This window comes from Calonectris borealis, chromosome 5, assembly GCF_964195595.1.
Source record: "Calonectris borealis chromosome 5, bCalBor7.hap1.2, whole genome shotgun sequence".
NCBI lineage: Eukaryota > Metazoa > Chordata > Aves > Procellariiformes > Procellariidae > Calonectris > Calonectris borealis.
In genome coordinates, this window is record NC_134316.1 from 38,786,457 (window position 1) to 38,803,998 (window position 17,542).

At 43.5% G+C, this 17,542-nt stretch overlaps 1 protein-coding gene across 7 annotated transcripts in view; it reads right to left on the minus strand.

Moving 5' to 3' along the window:
* Positions 1 to 17,542, minus strand: part of ACTN1 (actinin alpha 1) — a 92,571-nt gene that overhangs the window by 25,276 nt on the left and 49,753 nt on the right. For all 7 annotated transcript variants that reach the window (XM_075151911.1, XM_075151910.1, XM_075151912.1 and 4 more), the window contains exons 3-7: positions 17,407 to 17,526; positions 9,869 to 9,955; positions 9,202 to 9,289; positions 7,826 to 7,904; positions 1,418 to 1,499 (exon numbers count right to left, since the gene is read on the minus strand). In XM_075151911.1, coding sequence (XP_075008012.1) covers positions 1,418 to 1,499; positions 7,826 to 7,904; positions 9,202 to 9,289; positions 9,869 to 9,955; positions 17,407 to 17,526 — 456 coding nt within the window. The remainder of the gene's footprint in view (positions 1 to 1,417; positions 1,500 to 7,825; positions 7,905 to 9,201; positions 9,290 to 9,868; positions 9,956 to 17,406; positions 17,527 to 17,542) is intronic.

The following is a 17,542-nucleotide window of genomic DNA, read 5'->3' on the forward strand; positions in this document are numbered from 1 at the left end:
GACCAGGCTAATGCAGCCACATATCAGCACGTCTCGTGGCACAGCACTTCCCTCTCCTGAGAACACTACTGTTAATGGTGGGTTGAGTCAATCCAAACTGGCAGCAGGTTGACATGGCTTTTATAGATGTATTATACTGCAATTCCTCCATGCAGTTCTTCAGGAAAGATACTTTATCCCTTCCCTTCCATGCCCCTGTCCTCCATTTCAACACAATGATGGTTTGAATTTCAAAAGGCCCTTTCATTAGTTTCAGGGGAAACTCAACACCTCCAGAGATCAGCATTAATGGTATGGAGGAATGCACATTAGCTCCACTCCATGAGGGAGGAGAGTGATCAGGAAAGAGCAATGCGAGCTCCTGCAAGGGGCCCTCTTCTTCACTGCTAGTTTTGCTGATATCTGAAGCTAGATCCACTTATTTTGGAGGTGGCTTTATTTCCTTCAGAATGGCAGGAAGCACTTGAATCTAATCCAGAAACCTCATGATTTTTTGTGACCTCAGCATGACGAATGCAGGGAAACCAAGACTCATCCCTGGCGATGGGAAATACTACCTAAGAATATGAACATCCTAGTTACCCAAAGACAGGTTCACTGGGTTCAGCTGTCCTATCCCCACCTTTCCCCCTTGTTCCTCTCACTCCCTTATTTAACAAAAGCCTTTAATTGCTTCTCCTGTCCAAACCAAGCCTGAAATATAGCTTCTACCATTGAAACCAGCTGGCTTCAGGCAAACAGCCAACAACCAGTGAACTATTTCAGGCCGTTGTTTGCACTCCAGAGTTACAGTCTTCAAAGTCTGATGCCAAGCTGGTCCTGACAAGGCTCTGAAAAGTAATCCTTGCGGTCCCAGTGGCCTCAGGGAAGCAATCACAGTCAGTAGCAAAAGCACCTCTGAACAACATAGATCTCTGCCTTGGTCTGCAGACCCAGGGATCTTCATGCCCAGCACTTCTGAGTAGTCAAGAAGCAGCAGTTTATAATACTAATATCATGTCCCCAATTGGAAGATTGCCAGCAATGTCAGAAGGAGCCCAGGAAAAAAAAAAAACATTCTGGAGCAAAAGGAACGCAGTCCTACACCATACCTTAACTCAGTATTAAGCCTGATTCTTGAAAGGGAACACTTCAGTCAGCAGTGGACATAGCTAGGCGTTACTCATCTCTGCCTAGTGTGTCAACCCCAGGTTAAGATCTCCACACCAGACTCAGAAGACTGAGGGGCACAGGAGGAAGAGGGAAGCAGAACATGTGATTTATTATTCCATTGTAACTTCTCCCCTATACACTTAGTACATGATGATGGAGGGAGCATTCAGAAGTTACTGAATTCTTGTACAATACAAGTCCACCTAGAAGAAGTGGGAAATTTCTTGAGAAAAAGCAAGTTAAAAGCCACTGGGTTCTACTTTACCTTCTGCATCCAGCATCTTGGGAATATCCAGATATTTCTCAGCCACATCAAAAGCTGTGTTTAGATTAGTGAGAGGATCATCCTGAGAAAGAAACAGAGCCAGAGCATCAGCATCAACTTGTAACAAGGTATACAGCATTTCTCTCAAAACAGAGCTATTGTGCTTGGTTTGGTTCAGGTAACTGTGCTGTCCAGACAAAATTATGTGTGAATCCTCATGTAGCAGGATGAAATAATTAGCTTCCTTTTGAAAGCAGAGCCTTGAGACTCATGATATGATAATTAACATATAATCTATGCACTTGCAACAAGAAGGAATAATACATTTTATCTTGAGCCCAGTTTAAAGTAAAATTAGCTTCACATCACACTGATAGTAAACCGTCATATCTCACATTTACATCTCATGCTTATATTAGGTTTGCAACTTCCATTTTAAAGAATCGCAGAGCAGTGTATCTGTTAGAATATCTAAGCAATACTAAAATAGTAACAACATCTGCAACGGGTGCTGTCCTTAGCTAGTGTACAGTTTGTTGAACACCAGTTGAGTGGGAGAAAGAGAAATGTTTTAACAAATCTCTTCAAAATAAATATACAGAAAAGTACCCATTTTGTCTGAGTCTTGCTTTTCCTCCTAGGCGCTGCACAGGACTTGTCATTTCCTTAGTACATTTCTATTCCTCTATATATAAACCTTCTGCTGTGGCAGGATGCATTTCAGATACAGACATCAATACACAGTAATCAAACCCTAAACAAAGTTAAATGTGACTTATCATATCATGAGTCATATCACAAAGGTAACTAGATTTTAAAGAGCCACACAAGAGAATATGAAACACAGATGTCACTGGAAATGAAAGACCTCTGCAAATTGTTTCCAGCACTCAAACGTAATGATCAGCAACAAGACACCTACCAACCTGTAGGAGACCCTCATACAAGCCTGATTCCCATATACCTGTATATCCATGATACTTAGTTACTCTGAAGGATCAATCCCTTCATGATGACAAATGACACTTGCACTACCAGTTTCTGCTGTTGAGACAGGTGGCTTCTGCTGGAGGAAAGGCTGTGCATAAACTGCTAGTGTTTATTCACCATGTTTGCTAAGTGTCTTTCGGGAGAGAGGAAGGATGGGGTGGTACTCTCCATATTGTCATTTGTGCCACTCACAATGAGACCCACCTTAAAAATTAGGAAATAAGGAGTATAATTATTTCACCTTCTTTCTACAGTGGCATCCATGTTCTCTTTCTTTTCTATCTGAGATCATGTGCCTTTGCTTATTGCATTGACTTGGAAGATTAAGCTGTGCCTGACCTCTAATCAACAGGCAGTTTCCTTTGAACCCATCCAGCATGAAAGATGAAGCTAGGCAGACTTGGGCAGACAGGGTATGGGTGTGCAGAAAAGTTCCTTTATGGTACTGGTCATTATGTAGCCCTTGGATTACAGCCTTCATGAAACTAGGAAATTGAGCTATTCTGAAAAGCAGTTTCCTGCAGCATTTCCCTAGGAATTAATGCATGTATTAGGTTGGCATCCCATATCAGCATCATATTCCTTTGGGTGAATGTCTCCAGTAGACAGCAATGTTTCACCTACCAAAGTAAATCACACACAGAGGCCATCAAAACAGACACGATCAGTGATCCATATTTAGTCCACTGGGACAAGTCAATAATAAGCGAGGAAATGTTGCATGGACACACTGTGATGAAATCAGTAGCTATGACATACGGTAACAGGCCCCCACCTCAGTGTCAAATAGTACTTTATCCCTATATAATACACTTTCAATGGTGACTACATCAGATATATCTATATCCACCTCTTCAGAGTTTAGCAGCGGTGCAGGCAGGGGATTTTTACTATTCTCCAGCCACAAGGAACCACCCTATGCCATGGAATTAGAGGCTGGTACCATTTCAACTTCAGCCTACTTGTCTCCTGTGCCTGCTGTGGAGAAACCTTTATGAACCCAGAGTGTAACCAAAAGCCTTATTTGAGCTTATATAATTTAAGCTGGTATATAACATAGCTTGTTCTCTATGTGTAGACAGGGCCTTAGCTCCATTTAGGAGGGAAAAATAACAGCCTTTCTTTCACTCAAGTGCAGGAGCATGCAGAAATGCCAAGTGACAGCTCCCTTGCCAGTCTTCCCCTAGCCCATGTGCCATTTTCTACTTCTGTAGAAATGTCACCACTGCGTACCAAATTTCAACCTATGCTGACCGTGATCACCATGGCATTGCTAACGCGCTGACAGAGTGTTTAGTATTAACACAGACCCTTCCTTAGCACAGACCCATCTGAATGAGCTGCCTGAAGATCTGTCAGCCGCTCCTGGAGGAAAGGGAGGAGCAAACTCACTGCAGATAGCTTTCCTATCAGTTTGCAAGTAACAACAGCGGGAGCAATGTTGCCAAACGTTAAAAAGAAATTTTAAGCTGGAAGTTGGGAGAGGTTTCCTGATGGGAAAACTTACTGAGCTTGGGCACTCCCAAAGGAAGGGCTGGAAGTCTTAACATGCGGGAAACTGGAGACTCACCTAGATAAAGCCAGCAGACTTCTACTTCATATGTAAGAAAGATGTGTGATCACATAGTCTCTTGGGGAATGAAGCTAAAGATAGTGCTACTGAAAGCAAGCTACCTAAGTCCAAGACTAGCTCTGAGATGAACAGAGAGCTAAACCCGAGCAAGACCTTGTTCCCTGTGGGAAAAGCTTCACCCCCATGGGCAGTGGAGCTGCTCATCACAAAGGTGATGCTTCTTTGTGCAAGAGATAGGGTTTCCCTGGGGGCTTGTCCAAGAATACAACAGGGTCTCAAGCCCTATGAAATTCCTCCAAACTCCACCACTTCAGTTCTATCCCATCGTACACCAGCTAATCATTATTTCAAATCACCTGTTTCAGTTGACTCCCATGAAAAGGGATAAAGTAGTAAAGACTGGCCTGGCAGCTCCAAGCCTTGCAGCGCAGCACTGCAGCACCACGGCTGCAGGCATGCTTTAGGGACCCAAAGGCAGCAGAGCAAACAAAACCCAAGTCACCTGTCCCTTGATTCCTTCCACAGCTGAAACACACACCCCAGAAGAGCATTGACCCAGATGAGGTTTTGCAGAGGTGCCTCAGTTCCCACTCTGCTTACGTGAACATGGAAATGGCAGGGACACAAAGAGGAGCAGTAACTTGCCAGGCTCTAGCTGGGCCAACTGCAACGAAAGCTATAGTTTTACCATGGACGAATTACGTTGCTTTAACGGTGGCAGACAGCAAACCTGCCCTACACAGATGCCCACCTGGCACGTTCTCTCTTTTGCTGATAAAGACTACCACGGCTCCTCCTCTTTCACCACAACCCTAACTCACACGGGGAGTCTTCTCTCCTCCTCCAGCTATTTCCAAGTCCTTGCAGCACACAAGGTTGCCATGGCAATTATTGCAGTGTGACATAAAAAAAATCTTCTATTAACTAGCAATCAGGAACAGAGATGGAGGGGGAGGAAAATAGAGAGAGAGCAAGCACTACTATATCTGCCAGAGTTGAAGATACTAGGAAAGGAATCCAATTGGTACAACTCATGTTTTCAGGAATATCTGTAATAAATGCATTCAACACAGCAGTACACAGACCGCGTTTCTATATGTATTGCAGTATATGAGAGGGTGTCTGAGTCATCAGTCAACCATTGTACTTGATAAAAAGATCTTAGATGCGGCTCACAGTTGAGCTACAGTTGGGGGTAAAAGGAGGAAGGGAAACCCCATCTTCTGCATATTCCTCACATGCAGACCATGAGCTGAATCTTGAGACCTTATCTACAGCAAGCTGAACAATAGCAGACAGACCTGCACTGAATAGAAACCATATAGCCAAATAAGTAGCTGTGGTGTCGGGGAATCACTGACACCAAGATGGGTGGACTTGCACCTTTTATTTTGGGGCCTGGACTATAGAAGCGACTTCAGCTAAGCAGTGCATGTAGGCAGAAAAGAATTGTGCTTGCTCCACTAATATAGCTAGACTAGGAAAAATAGCTAGGAACATAAACTCAGTACAAAACTGTGCTGACAAAAGAAGTAGCTAACTTTTGGGAAGAAGATATGCAGCTATACTGGCTACCTTTTGCTAGCATATGCTGCCAATACAGGGTCTGTAGCATACACACAGCCTCTCTGAAGGAGCAGAAAACACCAAAAATGCACAAGAATGCTACCCAAATAGGAGGTACAATGCAGATCTCTTGGCAGCTTGGACTGATGTTCATCTCTCTATCTCATACATTTGTGTGTGTGTGTGTGTGTGTGTGTGTACACAGAAACACACACAACATCGCCAAAGGGACACACAACTGAGATGCCACTAATCACTCCCTAGAGTTGGAAGAGACCTGGAGGGGCACCTCTACTCTACTATCCACTGTGATGACTGCTTCTTAGCAGCCTTTCTCATGTCTTTGTCTCCAAGATAAGTCCCCTGCAGAGCCAGAGATGATTCAAAATGTTGGGGTTGGTTTATTTGTTTGTTTGCTTGTTTTTGAGCGAAGTTGGAGAGGGGGAAGTAGGCCATAAGGAGAAGGGCAAGAATCAGTTGAATTGAGCCAAAGAGAGGAGAAAAACAATAAAGGAGGAAACAAGTGACAGAAATAGTCCAGTGTTTAGGAAGGTGCCATGTTCATACACTCTACAAACGGGTTTTAAAGATCTAGCATAAAAAAGGCAACTTCCTTTCAGCACATGTCAACTGCCAGAGCTAAAGGCTGGGCTCTGAGCTAAGTTCTTCCCAACTATTTGCTCAAGATTTCAGCTGTGGTAGAGTTCTCAAACATGCATTTAATCTCATGCCTTTAGAGTAATCGAGGCAGAACAACAATAAAAATAATACAGAAAGAGTCAGAAGACTGCAAGAGGGCAGAGGGAACCTGATGAAGGATGGGATGAAAGACAAGTGGAGAACAAAAAATGCTGGTTCCCTTTATAGCCTTGCTCCAAAGAGTACAAATCCCTTCCCATCTACATTGATGTTGGCTAGGACAATCACGCTCTCTTTCATCTTAAAAAGCCTGCAGGCAATATGACCAAATAACTTTCCTTCCCTCAGTCTTGTTTCACTTGGGTTTGGCTTAAGGCTTTGTTGATAATGGAGAGTGCTGTAGCACTTACCCGGCTGGGTTTGTCAGACGCATATTGCTTAGCTGCTTTTATTTTCCCAAGGCCAGGCACTGAAAATGTAGCTCTAATAATTCCTTTTTTTATTGCTGCTGTTTATGTAAACAGGTACAGTCTCTCCCCACTGTTTATTCATCATATGCTGACTCCAGACACTAAAACTGATCAGATAATATAATTGACTGCTCTGCAGGACAGTAAAGATCTAAAAGGTTACTGAAAAGCAGATCAGGCATTGTACAATTCATTGCCTCAAGGATGCAGCTAATTTGATTAATTCATTTACATATTGTCTATTTGCACAGTGATCCAAGAGTCCAGGTCTGTTAGTGATGGGCTTCTATGTTTATTTCCCTAGCCAACATCGAGCACGTACGCACTTTATAACACCCTGCCCGTGAGATCAGATGGTCAAACCTTTTGTGTATTAGCCCCAGTAATGACACATGAATTATGCTCTTGGTGACATTTCACTCCACATGTGCACAGATATAGTGAAACCGGATCTCAGCAGACTGCAGGAATGCCAGTAGGATGAGAACCCAGTTTGGTCTTCCATCGTCCTGCTGGGTCAAGACACTGCTGGCAGCACAAACCACTGAACGCTTACTCTCATCATCCACTTAGCAATCTGGTCTCCAAGACACACAGGAAGCGAACTTTGGAGCAGCTAGATACCATGTTACCAGTGGCAATTTTTAAAGTAAAAATGAGTGTTATGGCAAATGCTTTTCTGGCACCTCATACCTACGTGCTAGGAGAAGCCCAGTACTGCAGATGGCTCAGTGCTAAGCTGGAAGCATGTGACAAGTGTCCAGTGAGGGCACAGACCCCTTAATGAGCTTTTGCACTTGAACACCAGGTAACAAGTTTCTATCCAACTCTCCACTGAAATGTTAAGTCTGATTTGACTTGCTAGTCTGTGACATTAGCACAGACATTTGGTATTACTGAGTTTGCCAGCTTTTGCTCATCAGCTGGGATTGGGGCACGTGTGTCTCACATAAGGCAGTCTGAAAGCAGAGAAAGTCAAGCAGGAAGCTCATTAAGTTCACGGCTTACTAAGAAGCCTGAATGTACTGATTCATCCCTCCTTCCTTCCCTCCAATCCTGCAACTGCCAGCTTGTGCTGAAGTTCTCCAATTATGTTTATCAAGCTAATACTTCTCCCTCTCTACTTCCAAGGAGCCAAGCATCTGGTCTGACAAACAAATTGAGTTGTACCTTTCGTAGCTTCCCGTAGTCGATGAGCTCTGGACGGTGTCTATGAATTAAAGCGCAGAAACCAAGGCCGTCCTTCCAACTACGAGAGAGACAGAAGAGAGCACAATGAACAGTGCTCAGCCAGGGAGAGACAGTGACAGGCACGAGCATGAGGGAAGGCACCAAGACACCATGCAGCCTTTCAGTATTTAAAGGGGGCTTATAAGAAAGATGGGGACAAACTTTTTAGCAGGGCCTGTTGCGACAGGAGAAGGGGTAGTGGTTTTAAACTAAAAGAGGGTAGATTTAGACTAGGTATAAGGAAGAAATTTTTTACAGTGAGGGTGGTAAAACACTGGAACAGGTTGCCCAAAGAGGTGGTAGATGCCCCATCCCTGGAAACATTCAAAGTCAGGTTGGACGGGGCTCTGAGCAACCTGATCTAGTTAAGATGTCCCTCCCCATAGCAGGGGGGTTGGACTAGATGACCTTTAAAGGTCCCTTCCAATCCAAACTATTCTATGATTCTATGATAAGACAGCAGGATGACTAATTCTGGTTTAGCTTCTAGCTAACAGTGCTTCTGCAAGTGCTGGGAAGGAGACATGTCTTGTACCTGCATGAGCCTGCAACAAAGATTCCTTTCAATCCCTACAAAAATCCACTGTGACTTGCCCTTTGCATTGCCACCTCCTTCTTGGCAGTTCTCTGTGCTGAACTCCCTGTGCATGTCCTGTGGAGCATTCAAGGACAGGTCTAGAGCTCACAATTGAAAAAAGGTGTCGATACAAGCCCTAAAGGAGAAACAAGTGCATGCCTTAGGGAAAAGGCAGATGCCCATAGCCAGCTCTACTATAGTACTGGCTAGCGTGGATGGCACTTAAGCTCTCAAAAAAGTGCTTTACATTTATATGGTTCATACAGCTCTCTGATGTGCTGGAAAAAGCACTATAATGCAGTATTTTCACTGGAATATCTGCCAGTTTGGAAACATTAATATTAGAGCAAGAAAACCTCTCATCCCTTCCCAACTCTGCCATACCACAAAGTTTCTGGTGCAGCCCTTATTTCATGGCTCCTAAAGTGTTCTGAGTTTTCACAGAGCAAAAGCTGTCTTGCTTAGCCCGTGGCACCTATGCTGATCTCAGAGAACTTAATGCTCTGAAGAACTTTTCAAAAGCAGCAATTGTAACCAGAATGAGGAATTGGGATGTAGGTACTTGGATCCTCTTACAACTTCTGCCTTTAATTTCCTAGGTGTCTCTCTGGACTACACTGTTACTGTGCAACGTGCATCCACATTGCCTTCGGAGGTCTGTCAGGAACATTGCTGAATATACCAAGAGGCGTACGAAAATAACACAGGTTGTAAAGCTAAGTTCTTGCCTGTAACTCACCTGATATGGAAGTTCTGGATGTTTACATTTTTGTAGGGGGCTGTCTTCCTCTGACACCATAACAAAAGTCCTTCTTTAGCAGATGTCTCTAGAGAAAGAAAGAAAGCACACCAATTAACTCATTTTCTTAGAGAGCAGGAGTCTCTGGAGCATATGCCAGAAAAACATGACCAACTCCTCTTTGGTAGAGACTGCACTGAATTGTGCTTTATTTAATTTCATATGTCAGAAAATTCCTTGTTTGGAAGAGACTACCGGGATAGATTTGTTACTATTTTTTCTTAAGGAGGTTCTGTAATAAGGAGATAGCTTTTCGGGATTAGAAAGGAGAGTTTTGTAGCACTTGTAAGGTCCATTTTCAGTGCTAGTCCCTGAATCAGCCTGCAAGAAATGCAATAGATTCCAACATCAAAGTTGGCTTTCAGGCTTAGCCATCCCTTTGAGCTGCTCTTAAAATCTCTTAGAAGAGGAGGATGTGAAAAACTCTTCTCAGTATACCTGAACCTGCCAGAAATGTCAGTGAGATGACAGGGCAGCTTGGGAAGGGTAGCTCCCTAGGATCTTCCAGTGACTCACTGGAAGCATTCTGGGCCTTTTAAGTGGCAAAGCCATTTAGTTACCCCAGTTGTTCATCGTTGAACAGTGGCTGGAAAGAACCAAGATTTACCTTCAACTGAGATATCCTGAATGGCAAAACGAAGGATGATGGTCCAGATCATTCCAAGAGTCATTTTGACATTGCCATCCACAATTTCTATGGAAAAAAAAGGTAGAAAGAAATAGAAGGCATCAAGTTGCAAGTGCAAATCCTAGTAAAACAGGAGCATTGGGGAGCATTCCCTTTTGCAGATGGGAGAACTGGAATTCCAGCTGAAAACTGTTCTTCCCCACCTCCCCAGATGCTCTGCTAGTACAGCACAGTCTTGTCCCGCAGTACCCAGTAATCAGACTGGTTCTCTTGGAGTATAATACTGAGCGTAAAACAGACACCGATGATCCAAAAAACCAGGAATAAGAACCAATTTAGATCAGTGTAATTCCCCACAGGGGCCTAAAATCACCTTGTTCAGGTTTAGTTCCTACCACTTAGAAGCCATATAAGCCAAATTGGGAAAAAGAAAAGCCTTCCTTTCTTACTCTGATATGTCTACTCCAAGTCACCTATATAACCGTGCCAGCGTAATTATACCAGAAGAACCAGTGAGACTTCCCAGTGCAGATGAGCTCTGACAGCTGGTTTTGTCATGTGAACAAGATACCACCAAGAAAACCAAGAAACTTAACGTTTTAATTTCAAACAAGCCTACATGCTTGTTGTTTCAAACAAGCCTAAATATGCCAGACTGCTTGTACAGGACTTCTTTCAGTCATACAATTGCCAAAAGACACAACAGAGCATTCCTCAAAGTACATGCATCCTCCTTGAAGAGGAAGCAAAGACTCATGCTGACCAGCCTGAGCAGACCATAACATAAACTAAGATATTAAGCAGATTGTGCCTTATTGCTCATTGGACTCTGCAATATAAATCAGCAAGACTCAACAACTCAGGGGTTTTAGAAAGTGACTGCTTGCGCGCGTGAGGTATGATCTGTTTAGGATGGGGGATCAAGGTTCTGGGGGGAGGCTGGCCCAGAAAGGGGCTTCCACCATGTATAGATTAGCACCTACCAGTCCAAACAGTGAGCAGCTGGGTCTCAAGTGCTGATCCTCAGCATCTACAAAAATTCTGCACAGCCTATGTATACATGTTATAAAATTCACAGCCTTCACTTTTTTGGATAGTGAAACTAGCAGAGCTGCCTTGTCCTACTCTCGTCTCCTGCCTTCTCTGGCAGGTTCCTGCACGGCAGAAGGATCTTTCACAAACAACTGACAAGTTACAAGCGTATTTTCAGTAAGAAAAGGGTTAGAATTAACCTACTGTTTGCAGGTAGAATAATTCAAGTCCTAACAAGGCTGCCAGAAACCATTGTTGTCCTACTGTAGACACCTCTGTATCACTGCTTCCATAAAGCTGCCCAGCAGGAACACAACATGCTCTGAGGCAAATAGAAATCTGCAGTATAGGCAACTGCCACCTGTCTGGATCACAAAACTAACAATATTTGAAATTTTCCTTTTAAGCCGTTAAAAAGAGTTTTTCCTCTTATGAAAAATTTTCAAAATGTGAACCTCAGTGTATTCAAAACCAACAGACAAGTAGCACGCACCCCAAACACATTGTTTCAGAAACCGTGTCCAACTGGTCCAAATTTCTGAAAGCTTGTGATTTAGCGATACATGTGGTGCAACCTCCAGTGTAAATTAGAAGGATAATCTCCACTGTGCTTTGACATACAACTGCATTAGGGATTTACAGATTTAAAAGATAGAAAACAAGACATGCCACCTTGTTCTACTGCAGTAAACCCCTGTGTCCACTCCCTTCTGCACTTAAGAGTACACACAGATATCTTGGCAGGGCATTAGTTTGCCCAGAATTAAACAGCCGACAACTTTTCACTGCAGTACAAAAGAACTAGAGTTATTGTTGCTGACATGAAAAAACTATGTTTGCCTGTTGGCAGTTTTCTCACAAACAAATTTTTTATAGGTATTTTGGGGTCAGGGGGTTGTCCGCTAGGCTGATGTAAGAAAATGTCATGTGATGGCAAGTATATTCAGTTCTGCACTTTTTGCATTCTCCACCCCTCCAATAAAGCACCACAACCAACTTAAAGGAAAATCCTTACTATTGTTACAAATACCTGAGATACTACAGCTAAAATATAAAATTGTTTTGTTCATGTGACAGATATTTGTGGGGATTTTCAAAAAGCAAATAACCCCAATGCTTGTAAAAACCACAGCAGTTGGCAGGAGGACCCTACGGTATATTTAAGATCTGAAACTAAATTGAGCTCTTTATTTATGGACTAGATTAAAATCTGATGGCAATACTTTAATGTTGAAAATGCTTTATGAACACTAATAAATCAATCAGTGAGCTGAAACAGGTAATTAATATTACTGTTCCATGGATTTTAATTGGAAATAAAGGTCAAGATAATCACATAAAATCAGATGGCATTAAGTTGCTAATGTGGCATTAGAACTCAGCACTACGCTCTGGTCACGTTCTCAAATTCCAGTTTTATAAAGTTAGCTGGTGGACTTAAGGTGGCAAGCATCTCTTCTCCCCCAGCCCTCTTCATTGCATTACTCATTTAAAAGGCACATTTAAAAAGGAAGATGTGTGGTCCCTGCTCCCATGTCAGATTCTTCCTTAGCAGTGCACCAAAGCAAAGCTGCTCTGGAAGAAGCCCAGAATATTTCCACCACTTCATCTCTATGTATCATTTTACCTCTTCTTGACACAGAGAAAACCCACCACCTAGCAAGCAGATACTGATGTCAGTAAGATTAGTGAGTGATCCATCTCGGGATGCAGATTTAACCAACCACACCATCCCCAGTCCTTTTCTTCTTTTTTTTTTTTTCTTTTAAATAGACTTGACAAAACTGTTATTATTTGTTAGAAGTGGGCAAGCATTTTTCATTTCTAGAGCTAAAAAACTTCTCCTGGCAACCTGGTTACAAAGTTAGCCAGCCTGATCAGAAAGGCCATACGCTCTTTGGCCCTCACTCACTTGGTTTTCCACCCCTGCATTCCCCAATGCCAACTTCCTTTTTCTTTAGGATCCCTTCAGCGCCCTTCAGCTCCTGCCAGTCTCTTTCTAATATAGTGGAATATGGCCAAGAAACAAAAGTGAAAAACATGGTTGCAAAACAGGTTTGCATGAGGCCTTCTGCTTCCTGGTGAGGAAAAGAAAGAAACCCCACAGGAATTGTTAAAAAGTTGAACGTAACACTACAAAGCTAGAACAATCTAATGCTTAATTAAAGATACTGTGTTTGTTCCCCGCTGATATAAGTAAGGCTCAATAATGTTCACAGTGCGGTTCACGTATTAAAAGGCTAATAATCAGACAGTATCTTCTGCCTGACTGTGCTTTCCAAGCGCTCTTCCTAGGCAAGACCGCTGCAAGCATTGTCTGCACTTCCTCCGCCATCAGCAGCTGTTGTCTGAACAGCAGCAACAAGTACGTGTTATTAATGTGATTTACATTCAACTTGGGGGTGGATCAGTTGCTGGCTAAAGCTGATGAGGCATCTGCATCCACTGGAAGGAAATTTTTTGCACCAGTGAATATGCTTCCACCCAGCTCCCATTATTGTACCAAATACCACGAACAAAATATGCAAAAAATACAGTACTCTCATCCATTTCTTTGACAGCCAATTAAGGGCCTGACAAACATTCAGTCCTTAGGAGCAACACTGGCTGGCTACACAGATGTAGCTTTTAAAATGCCACCACCTTTTTTAAATGCATGAACTCACTTTGAAAAATGCAAAAATTATTAAGCTTACTTTTCTAACCTGGCCTGGGTAGTTAGAAGCAGAATCAATACTACAAAAACTGTTATCTCCCCCTCGCTACTTCTGAGCTGCCCATGAGAGCACAGCCTCTGGTAACTCCGTGGAGAGAATGAGTTGCAGGAGATGAACAACTGGCAGGATAGTCTTATGATCTGGGTATTGGAGACATAGAGCAAAAACGGTGACATAAAATAAAGGCTGCTCTGCATTTTGTTTATCCTAACAAAAGCCAAATAAAGCAGGATGAGCATCTATGCCCCTGCCTTCAGAAAGCATGTTGCTAACTATGGTCCAGCCAGATTAGGACAGATGGCTGGCATTGATGATGGGGGTGTATAACTCAGCTCCCTAAGTGTGAGCGGGTAGGAGATAGGGACAAATATAATGCTATATTTCACTCACTGACATGGAGAGATCTTATTTTTCCCCTCTTTCCACTGTCAAATGTATGCTTGCTTTGCCTGGCGCTTAAGTAAGTGTTTTGCTCTGATGGGACTTCTGCAACTGTTGAAATCTCTAAGCTTTATTTCTCGCTTCACTTGCGCAGGTGAGAATAGGGATCAGCTAATTCAAAGTTATCTTTATGCTGAACTGAGCCACATCTGTCTAAGAAAGCAGTAACTTTCTATGCAGATTAAAGGTGCAAATAAAACAGTCTTAGGGTCACATGCTTGACCTATTCAATCTCTTAAATCCCTGGAGCATTTGACACCAGTATGGAATCTATTACAGCAAAAGAAGGCTCCTGAGGTGTCAAATGACAGCAAGATTTAAAAGCAGATGAAAAACCATTTGGAAGCTGCACCAGGCTAGAGCCTTCCTTGATCCAGATTTACACAGATCTGCCGTATGCCACAACTGCTTTGATCCTATGGACTCTGGCTAAACAAAGATGTTTAGAATCGTCTTGAATTGTTAACAGTCAAAGATGGTTGTAAAAAGCAGCTCTTAACCTTCATTGCTTATTCTGTTTGCTTAGTTCACCTTCCATTTAATGTGGACATGGAATATGTCCTGTGCTCATGCTGTGTGTAGGAAGTCCTCTTCCACTCTGGTTCTCGTTCACCGGGACACGGCTGCAGAGCTTGGCTTGTAAACAGCAGAGAGGGATCTTTATTTGATGAAATGGAAGATAAATGCCATGAAAACATTTTTGCTGGCTTTAACTCTGATTAAGCACAAGGTTTCACAAGGCTTAAGCCAACCTGAGAGTCTTCTTGGGGTTCTTTCCGGAGCTTATTTTTTAACCACAAAAAAAAAAAAAAAAAAAGCCATTTGTCTAATGTATACAGAGAACTACAGCTGGGCTGCAGACCTTTCACAGCACATACCCAGAGACGGAGCAAGCTACCTTAAGGTGAGGGGTGTGCTGCCCTAGCCAGTACCACCACACTGCTGCTGGATGGTGGTTTTCTCCTTTGGGAGAAAAGCCACCTGGAAAACTTCCTAGATCAGTCCAACCTGACTAAGGCATTCACAGCTCATTTTCTTGGTGAGTGTTAGGAATACCTCATTGGCTTTTATCTTCTACTTTGCTGTTGCATGATGTCTTCTTAAGTCTGAAAGGAAGCCCTTAAAATTCATGCTCCAGGAAGGTTTATAATCCCTTCCATGGACAGAGTTACTGCTGTGCTGTTCAAAGTAAAAGTCCATTTTTATAGCTGATGTCTAACTTAATGCATACCAAGCACCTGGATGGACTGGGCAGGAGCCCCTGCAGCAGGTTATGTTTCCTGGTGATGACCAGAGTGGCCTGGGCTCAGCCTGGGTGCACGGGCAGGCGCTGGGGTGGGGGAGCTCATACTGTGATCACACTTACATGGCCTGAGCTGGCATCACAGCATGGACCCAAGTGCTCTGTATAAAAATCAAAGCTAACCTTGGTCCAAACTTCAGTGCCGTGCTACCTTTGGTAGTATAAAGAAACCTACATGGGTTCACCATGTAGCTGCATGGGCATCAGGACAAAGGAGTGCCAGGAACATTTGGCAGGGGAGGTCAGGATCACTGTTCAGATTGATATAAATCATGGCTTCTGTCACAAAATGGCACCTCACAGTCTATTTCTGAACAGGGTAGCTGTTATGAATCCGTACTGAATAACCGGGCCCTGGAGATCTTTGGTCACAGACCATTTTACTTGCAAATGATTTCTAAGTGCTGTGAGGGTACAGTCACAGCTGATTCAGAGCAGACACCAAAAAAGAAAAATCCAGTGGAAGGAGAGAAAAGTAGTGCCAGGGAGAGGAGAACCAGAAAAAGAAAGGGAATAGAGCAGGGAAGATAGGTTTTACGCATGCTCTGGACTCCCAAAAGGATCCAAATGTCTCTCCGAGATCCCAATGACAGCAGGAGCTGTCTTAAGGCAGAAGACCTCTAGCTCCAGGTCCAACTTCCATTTTGAAAAGGGTCCCATACAGATATGGACTACTGTATCAGACACTGGATGCATCAGTCTTTTTTGTAAGGGCACAAAATGACATTAGATATGCATTTGTGCTACGTAAACAATACTCAAGGCCAGCAACACCCTCAGGTTGCTCCTGTGGGAAGTACGTTAAGGTAAAGGTCTCGGTAAAGCAAACATGAGCACCTGCAGTGGCTGAGGTATTCTGCCTGATGTGACACAGAACAAGCAGATCATAGGATGGGCACGTGTCTTGGAGATGTCCCCAAAAGCATGCCTGAAAGGCCAAAATTGGGGACAGCATGCTGACACTGCTCTGACCTCCTGGGCTAAGAACAGGCAGGGCTCAGCCCTGCAACCCCATGACTCTCCCGGAGGAGGAACGCTCATCCAGAACTGTATCAAGGGCTCATTTCCTGGCTCTGTCATGGGTTTCCGTGGAGAAACCACGTATTTCCATCTGTAAGATGGAGATAACAAACTTGCCTCATTTTCCGTGGTCACTGTAAAGACAAACCTAGAAATACCACAGAAGCAGAGTGTCTCCACAGCAACAGTGACAACATGAGTCCATAGGCAGGTCTCACACACAGGTCCCGAGCAGAGGAAAACAAGTGTCATGAAAACACAATCCAGATAAGATGACAAGTTGTTAAGGTTTATAAAAGAGCAAACTAGCTTACTAACTTGAAGCCCTTCTGGGTCTCAGGTGACATATCTGCGAAACACCCACCATCTTTGCTGAAAAGACAAGAATCCTACACAACTCCCTGCTGTCTGCATGATCTGCAAGTTCGTCTTGAGGGTATCCCTGGTGCCGCCCACAATGGTGTCTACACAATGATACACAGGCTTCCAGCCAGAGCACCCAGCTTTCTGAGGTGCACAACAAGAAGCCTGGAAGCCCGGAAAACTGGAGCCTCTGAGGTCCTTGACCTGTGCTGGGGACTGCACTTGGCTTTGACCCATGGGATGTCCTACAGCAATAGGGGATCTTTGCCAGCAGCTCTGCAACAAGTTAAATAGAGGCAGCTGCTCTGCTTCAGTTGAGACTTCTCTTCATTCGAGAAAGCAACATCACAATTAATTTGTTTCTGCCACTGCTCAATGTTTTCCTTAACTCATGAGAACCAGGAGAAAAGCAGGAGGACCTGACCAATAAGCCCAAGTGGGAATCAGGTTTGGCAGCTTGGTGTGAAGGTGGGATTTAAATCCAGAGTAAAGGCCTAATATAGCCCTTTTTTTCCTCCGTGGTTTATTCTACAAGGACATGGTAGGGCTAGGGAGGTGCAAAGGGGAATGACATGCAGCCATGAGAGAAAGGCGACGGCTAAGCACAGCTTGGGCCCAGGCAAATCAGCTGGTTTCTTTACCTTCTGCTCCAATAGATACTAGTTTGACTCCTTTGCTGGCAATGAAATCCAAGGCCTTGTTCACATTGGATATTTTGTGCACTCGCATTTTGCCTCTTTCAGGCTTAGCCAAACGTTCACCTAGTAAGAAAAGAGA